This window comes from Haliotis rufescens, unplaced genomic scaffold, assembly GCF_023055435.1.
Source record: "Haliotis rufescens isolate VD_foot unplaced genomic scaffold, xgHalRufe1.0.p SCAF_62, whole genome shotgun sequence".
In the NCBI taxonomy this organism is placed as follows: domain Eukaryota; kingdom Metazoa; phylum Mollusca; class Gastropoda; order Lepetellida; family Haliotidae; genus Haliotis; species Haliotis rufescens.
In genome coordinates, this window is record NW_025964353.1 from 1,951,208 (window position 1) to 1,960,074 (window position 8,867).

Consider the following 8,867-nt stretch of genomic DNA (forward strand, 5'->3'; position numbering starts at 1 on the left):
AAGTATAGTATACATGATATATATGTAACGTGGAACTAGATGTCATATTCTAACGGGAAATGTGGTAGCATGCTGATGGTCTGATGTGCCGCTGGTGAGGTGAAATGAGGTTTGACGTCGCATTCAAGATTATTGGGCTTAATAATCGAGCTGCGTGCGTGCGTGCGTGTGCGTATGTGTGGCTGCTTGTACAAGTCCCGACAAAGCCGGTTTTATAGAGCTGGCCCACTGAGACACCATACCGCGGTTTCACTTGCATTCCCCTCTCGGACACAGTATGCGGACTCTGAGCCGACCAGTCCTTGGTTTATCCTCGAGCCCCAGACAGGGTAACAACAAGTACCATATTTCACTCAAAACGCATAAATAACATGCATACTATTAACATATTACATAAACTGAATCCCTGCACTAATGCGTCACCTGATGTACGTTTCATGACGATGTACCTTTGAATATCCCCGTATCCCCAGTTGTAAAAGATGATTCGGGGATTGGATGTCCACAATGCCAGGAGGACAATTTCTGTGATTCGGGGATTGGATGACCACAATGTCAGGCGGACAATTGCTGTGACCTGTAATTAAGTTAGACTGACCTTAGTTTATTTATTATTTTTATTTGTTGTTTAAAGCCGCACTCAGACATATTCTAGCTATATGACGGCGGTCTGTAAATAATAGAGTCTTGACCAGACAATCCAGTGATTTATGTCATGAGCATCCACGCAACTGGGATACGATGTCATGCATCCACGCAACTGGGATACGATGACATGCATCCACCAAGTCAGCGAGCTTGATCCCGGTATTCGCCTCTTAGGACAAATATAGTCACCTCTTGCAGCAAAGCATGGGTTGCCTAAGACCATTTCTAACCCGGATTTTCACGGGGATTGACCTTAGTAGGTATTCAGGACCAGAAACGGTCCCTGTTCGCTCGTACCGTAAAGTATGTATATTGCGTTCCAGGAGTAACTGTAACCGGGAAGTCGCGGCCAAGCTGCGGAGTCACTACCAGCGCCCTTACTTCCTCCCCAAAGACTCCGAGTCCAGCAACATAGACTGGATCTTCATGGGGGGCCCGGGCGTTGGGGCTTTCGTTCATGTGAGTGCCACGTTAGGAAGGAGATTCCTGATGTAAACGTTCAATCTGCGATAAACCAAGCGTATATAGTATCACCGACGTTTAATGAAAAGGTGTACGGTATTTGGGTCACAAAGTTAAATCATAATAGTGTCATCATGAGGCTTTGTTATCAAATGGGAAATTCATTTTTCTATATCTCAACACACATTTTCTATGTTTCGTTTCACAGGCCCTCCGCCCATGCTGAGTGACAGCTGGAAAAGAAAGAAATAAAACATAAAAATATTTATTTTTATTATGTCTTCCGCTAGTAATATAGTCCCTCTTATAAAATATAAATTGTTATATATCAATTCCATGTAAACATCACTATCAGTGATTCAAAAAGCCAGCTGCAGTTTGAACTCCAAGGCAGAATTACTTTCATATAAATAAATAAATGATTGACATAGCTCTTTATTTATATTTTTATTTCGACCGACCCTGTTTGGAAAAGCTGTCATACATCCGTGAAACATAAAATCAATAGAGTGTGGCCTTACTGTAAGGATGTGACTTAGTGTGCGAACTGTTCCTTTCCAGCTGGACAGTGTGATGAGGCCGTCATGGCAGGCCCAGATCTCCGGGGCCAAGACGTGGACCCTGGTCCCCAGTCCTGAGTGCGATTCTATCTGTCCCTCCATGAACGTCACGGTCAAGAAGGGGGACATAAGTAAGTGCCTCATATCTGTACACTAACATATAGTCCCCGAAATAAACTTTAGATGATGTATAATGTTAAATACAACTAATTCAGGCAGATACCAGCAAGCCTCAGTTCAGGGGCTGACAATTGGAGAGTAAAGGTTGCTGGAGCTGAAAAGGGGATGACAGTTGGAGAGTAAAGGTTGCTAGAGCTGAGAAGGGGATGCCAATTGGAGAGTTAAGGTTGCTGGAGCTGAGAAGGGGATGACAATTGGAGAGTAAAGGTTGCTAGAGCTGAGAAGGGGATGACAATTGCAGAGTAAAGGTTGCTAGAGCTGAGAAGGGGATGCCAATTGGAGAGTAAAGGTTGCTGGAGCTTAGAAGGGGATGCCAGTTGGAGAGTAAAGGTTGCTAGAGCTGAGAAGGGGATGACAATTGGAGAGTAAAGGCTGCTAGAGCTGGGAAGGAGATGCCAATTGGAGAGTAAAGGTTGCTGGAGCTGAGAAGGGGATGACAGTTGGAGAGTAAAGGTTGCTAGAGCTAAGAAGGGGATGCCAATTGGAGAGTTAAGGTTGCTGGAGCTGCGAAGGGGATGACAATGAGAGAGTAAAGGTTGCTAGAGCTGAGAAGGGGATGACAATTGCAGAGTAAAGGTTGCTAGAGCTGAGAAGGGGATGCCAATTGGAGAGTAAAGGTTGCTGGAGCTTAGAAGGGGATGCCAATTGGAGAGTAAAGGTTGCTAGAGCTGAGAAGGGGATGACAATTGGAGAGTAAAGGCTGCTAGAGCTGGGAAGGGGATGCCAATTGGAGAGTAAAGGTTGCTAGAGCTGGGAAGGGGATGCCAATTGGAGAGTAAAGGCTGCTGGAGCTGGGAAGGGGATGCCAATTGGAGAGTTAAGGTTGCTAGAGCTGGGAAGGGGATGACAATTAGAGAGTAAAGGCTGCTAGAGCTGAGAAGGGGATGCCAATTGGAGAGTAAATGCTGCTAGAGCTGGGAAGGGGATGACAATTGGAGAGTAAAGGTTGCTAGAGCTGGGAAGGGGATGCCAATTGGAGAGTAAAGGCTGCTGGAGCTGGGAAGGGGATGCCAATTGGAGAGTAAAGGTTGCTGGAGCTGGGAAGGGGATGACAATTGGAGAGTAAAGACTGCTGGAGCTGGGAAGTGGATGCCAATTGGAGAGTAAAGGTTGCTAGAGCTGGGAAGGGGATGCCAATTGGAGAGTAAAGGTTGCTAGAGCTGGGAAGGGGATGACAATTGGAGAGTAAAGGCTGCTGGAGCTGGGAAGGGGATGACAATTGGAGAGTAAAGGCTGCTAGAGCTGGGAAGGGAATGACAATTTGAGAGTAAAGGCTGCTGTAGCTCGGAAGGGGATGACAATTGGAAGGTAAAGGTTGCTGGAGCTGGGAAGGGGATGACAATTGGAGAGTAAAGGCTGCTGGAGCTGGGAAGGGGATGACAATTGGAGAGTAAAGGTTGTTAGAGCTGGGAAGGGGAAGGCAATTGGAGAGTTAAGGCTGCTAGAGCTGGGAAGGGGATGGCAATTGGAGAGTAAAGGCTGCTAGAGCTGGGAAGGGGATGACAATTGGAGAGTAAAGGTTTCTGGAGCTGGGAAGGGGATGAGAATTAGAGAGTAAAGGCTGCTAGAGCTGGGAAGGGGATGCCAATTGGAGAGTAAAGGTTGCTAGAGCTGGGAAGGGGATGCCAATTGGAGAGTAAAGGTTGCTAGAGCTGGGAAGGGGATGCCAATTGGAGAGTAAAGGTTGCTGGAGCTGGGAAGGGGATGCCAATTGGAGAGTTAAGGTTGCTAGAGCTGGGAAGGGGATGACAATTAGAGAGTAAAGGCTGCTAGAGCTGAGAAGGGGATGCCAATTTGAGAGTAAATGCTGCTAGAGCTGGGAAGGGGATGACAATTGGAGAGTAAAGGTTGCTAGAGCTGGGAAGGGGATGACAATTGGAGAGTAAAGGCTGCTGGAGCTGGGAAGGGGATGCCAATTGGAGAGTAAAGGCTGCTGGAGCTGGGAAGGGGATGACAATTGGAGAGTAAAGGCTGCTAGAGCTGGGAAGGGGATGACAATTGGAGAGTAAAGGCTGCTGGAGCTGGGAATGGGGATGAAGATGCAATTCGGTGATTGTTTTATTAACTTTACGATCTTGGGTCTGTAATATGGACTACTGAAATTAGGACTTGTTATATATTGTTGATAAATGAAGGGATTAAAAGTGATTGCATGTTCGGAATGAATAGGACTGGACGAATATGCCACACGCTGCGAGAAACCCTAATGCGTTGCGTCATCTTTACGATGTCTAGAGATGGATTATTATCGACATATGTCCTGGGTATCAATATGTTTGACACATTGGTATTACCCTTTTCCGATATCATTGCACAAGACAGGGTTATACCCGCAATGCGTCTGGAATGTGTTGCCCAGTATAAAAAAGAATTTGATTTAAGTATTGATGAAACAAAGTGGGTAATATGTTCTTGCGCCTTTAATATGTGGCTAGTCTGTCATACAGACCCTAAAACAAATATATCCAATACAGCCCATGCAAGTCTATAATGTTTGCCAATTGGCAAGTCTAGATTACTGCTGTATCTGAAAATTAAGAAGGTCTCTGGGGTCCTTTTTACTATATATTATCACTATACTTTAACAACTGTTTTTTCTGTGAAATATGTTCATTTCAGAGACTAGATATTAGTCTACTATGTTACCAGTAGGAGAACCGTGTGCAAACGGCTTTCCAGAAAACGGGATCCGAAATATAAAGGCTCTGCGGTGTATAATTTGGGAAAATGAAGAAAGGTTCAATGGCTGGAAATCTGATTTTGTGTCCCTTGTGCCCGAGTGCACAGAGCCTACATGTACTTCTTGTGTGTTTCAGTTGTGCTCGACACAAACGAGTGGTACCACTCCACCTTCATCCACCCTGGCGACGTCAGCATCACCATCGGCTCCGAGTACGACTAGCGCTGTCTGTTACAGTGAAGACTGGGGCAGGCGGTGTGTCCTGTAGGGGCGGGGTTGGTGGTGGGGTGAGGTGGAAAAGGCTCACGTCCTATGTGGGATAGAGTTGGGGAAGGGGGTGGAGGGGGTTAGATAGTGCTAAAGGGGACGTGCAACATTTTGCATAGGGGTAGAGGAAGGGTTTGGGTTATGGCGGCCCTCGTTGTCTGTAGGGGTGGGGGCGTCAGTGGGGTTTCTGGTCTCAACAATGTGTCAGTAGAGGATGGAGTAGGACTTACTGGGACGGGGGTTGTCAGGGTGGGGAATGAAGGGGTTATTTTGCTGGGGCTTCGGTATATATACTGAAGGTTGGGAAGGGCGTGGGGTGATGGCGTTCATTGTATTTGCTGTCAGCGTTGCAGGTACCCAACTGTATTTTAAACTATTCCTGAAATAGATAGAAAAGTATGACTAGAATCAGTTGTGATCTGTTCTATGGGAAACCAAAAACCTACATCTTTAGCACAAAAGTAAGATGATCATTGAACAAGGAGTAGCAAATAAAAGTAACATAAATTTGCATGTATTATATTCTAAAAAGTACGCAAAAAATAAAGTAGACACAGTTTAGGGATAACAACTTCTTTAATTACTGTAAAGCGGCTACAGATACTTATAGTTGTCAAGCAGTACTGGTTCACACAGTCTTGCTTGACAACGGTATGAGGATCTATACCGAAACGTCACCTTTACAGTAATTAAAGAAGTTGTTATCCATAAATTGTGTCTACTTTGTCATCCGTCAACTTCTAAGTAATGCTCATCAAACAATACACAAATGTTCAAGAGAATTAGATGCCATTGTCAGCGACCTTGAAGATCTACCACAAAAACATGTATGTCATCGATTACTTGATTTTTTTTATTTTCTCAAATACTTTTTCTCTGTACATACTTTTAATTTCATATTGGTTAAGGAACGCTTTGGTCAGTTTTCTTTTTTTCATATGTGTCCAAATCGTTAGAAAACCATATTGCTTGAAGCGCCGTATAATCTAACTCACATCGTTGTTTCGTTATCTTGTCTCATTCATCCCAAAATGTAACGCATGTTCAAGCATGTTCTAATGAGCACAGGGTTGGAATATTTTACATATGCACGGATCTGATCAATGTTGTTTAGTTATCTGATTGTGGTACTCAGACTGCCAGCATTCTGTGGTTTTGTTCTCCTGTGATTGTTACCAGTTGGATGTATTTGTTGACAAAAGTAACGAGTTTCATGTGTATGCGAATTGAGGCCTGTGTTACCAATGTACTGTACGTTTTTAGGATCTTTGCAAGGTGATTTAATGTTAGCTAATTTAATCATTGGATAGTTACTCATACGCCGTTTGATCAAAGCCTCACTTTCGATGTGTTCAAGTATTATTTATCATAGTCATGGAAGATTAGGTCATATTTTTCTTTTTTCTTTTTGTTATTTCTGATAATATCGGTATATTTCCATGTTGTATATCAAACACGCCCAGTCACCCACTCAGTGGCAATGTGTCTCTGTCTCATCGATTCTGCATACAGGTTATTATGTACACGCCAGGTCATTCGATTCTCCTGAATCCTAAGAAGTTATCTCTGCCAGCGCAGGGAAGAATCCATATTGGAAATAATTCTTTTCAGGTGACTGTCACATGACCGTTGCCGACCTGTTGTATATGCTGAACGTTTTTCTATCTGCAGTTATTTTCAAATCGAATTGATTCTGTTAAGCATATATTGAAACGTCCTTCTGCAGTGCAAAGATAATTTTAAAACTTACGTGATACCACTACACCAGAGCTGTCCGAAGTTATTTGGAGGCAGCGGAATAAGCCGAGTGGATCCGAGTGCGTAATGACAGATTATGTGATGATCTATAATTCAGACATCGCAAAGGTTAAACACTTCTTATCTCGTTTAAATGAATAAACTGTTAAATCTGTGTTTGTATATAATTACATTTATATTAGTCCTGCGTCTGTTCGAGAAACGAGGTCAACTCTCAAAAACAGAAGAAACAAAATACTACTTCACAATGTCCCTTCACAAAGTATGACTGAGTGAGCGAGTTGGGTTAAACCCCGCATTGAACAATATTCAGTTGATATCACGACGTGTCATTTGGCGTGGGAGGAAAGCTCGAAGTGATGCAGGTCTCAGATGTTTACCACCTTGGCGAAGCCAACGAGGAAAAGCATGGTGCTTGAAATATAATCGGGGACGAAACGGGATTCGAACCAACAATCATAGTTTTCTGGCGTTGCCAAGGGACGCAACTTTGCACAAGCGAATTGCAGTGCCTTTAACAAACACCCCCAGTGATTATCAGGGATGGATGTTCCACTAGTACTCTATACTTCTGGCAATAACTGACTAAACGATGTCGAATGGTAGCAACGTGTGACATGCTTAATGACGTGTCATCGTACCTCAACGGAGTGGAGGGAAGTTAATGCTACTAACGAATGGAATTACTGGCCAAGACTGTATGTGTTAACAAGCCACCACGATAATGCTGAATGCGGCGAAACAACAAAAACGTACCCACTCTATCACTCTATTGTACCCTTGTGGCAACTCAAACTTTGGCTTTCAGCGTGACGGGGCACGGGTGGCCCAGCCGTCTTAGGCGCCGCAGTTCGGTGTGTAGAGTTGCGTCCCTTGGCCACGCCAGAAAACTTTGATTGTGGGTTCGAATCCCAGTTCGCCCCGATTATGTATCTAGGTTTGTCAGCACCATATCCGTGCTCGTGGGTTTCACCGAAGTGGTAAACGTCTAAGACCTGTGGGCTTTCCTCCCATATTAAGCTGACACGCCGTGATATGATAGGAATACTGTTAAAAACGGCGTTAAACCCAACTCACTCATTCACTCACTTTCAGCGTGACGAGCGAATGTGTTCACCAATAAGCTGGTCCACCGCACCGTATGTATTCGAGTATGTTTTTTTAAAACCAGATACACGAACAACACAATAGACATGCATAACCATATACCGGCAAACGTGTCATATAAAGATAAAATAATGTTTGAAAACTAACACATAAATTAAGTATACAACATCTCAGGACATGAACCTGCAAGGTTAACCGACTCAAAACAGAGGTTCTTTAAAAACCATTGCTTAAGTGAGCGAGTGAGTATGGTTTTACGCAGCTTTTAGCAATATTCCAGCAATATCACGGCGGGGGACACCCGAAATGGGCTTCACTCATGTACCTATGTCGGGAATCGAACCCGGGTCTTCGGCGTGACGAGCGAACGCTTTAACCACTAGGGTACCCCACCGCCCCAAACATTGCGTTATTAGTGTTCAGTCCTGGGTGCCGCCACCCTGGCACATCGCCAATACCCATGACGTACAGACGGTGGCCCAGCTATTTCTGCAACACAGCCATCATACTCATCTGAGTAAGCGAGTGAACGTTTACTTAAGAAATGACTTTCGCTTTGTGTGAGTTCATTGGAGTATGAACCTTCATAGACTGAGGGCCAAACTGTATGAACGTCGGAGCTTGCGTCCATTTCGCGCTCATGTGACCGACCTCTCGTCCAATGGAAAAGCCGGATATCGTGTAAACTTCAAATTAAAAAATTATCTACCTTTTAACACTATTCAAACATAATCACGCCGAGAGTACAAGGTTGGCCTCTACACAATCCGAATTGACTGAACGCTTTTACCAGTTGGCTGCATTGGTTAACCCCGACTACAACTACCACTACTTAACTACCTGGCTACCACTACTTTAACTACCAGGTTACCACTAGGTTAACCAGTAGGTTACCATTACTTTAACTACTAGGTTACCATTACTTTAACTACTAGGTTACCATTACTTTAACTACTAGGTTACCACTACTTTAACTACTAGGTTACCATTACTTTAACTACCAGGTTACCGTTACTTAAACTACTAGGTTACCACTACTTTAACTACTAGGTTACCATTACTTTAACTACTAGGTTACCATTACTTTAACTGCTAGGTTACCATTACTTTAACTACTAGGTTACCACTACTTTAACTACTAGGTTACCATTACTTTAACTACCAGGTTACCGTTACTTAAACTACTAGGTTACCACTACTTTAAC

General features: G+C 43.9%; 1 protein-coding gene across 1 annotated transcript in view; it reads left to right on the plus strand.

Annotated features, from left to right (window-relative positions):
• The window catches only part of LOC124110815, a 29,277-nt gene extending 22,568 nt beyond the window's left edge, over positions 1 to 6,709 (plus strand). Inside the window, exons 4-6 of the mRNA XM_046470238.2 lie at positions 972 to 1,107; positions 1,672 to 1,801; positions 4,667 to 6,709. Coding sequence (XP_046326194.2) covers positions 972 to 1,107; positions 1,672 to 1,801; positions 4,667 to 4,752 — 352 coding nt within the window. The 3' untranslated portion in view covers positions 4,753 to 6,709. The remainder of the gene's footprint in view (positions 1 to 971; positions 1,108 to 1,671; positions 1,802 to 4,666) is intronic.
• The last annotated feature ends 2,158 nt before the right edge of the window (positions 6,710 to 8,867 follow it).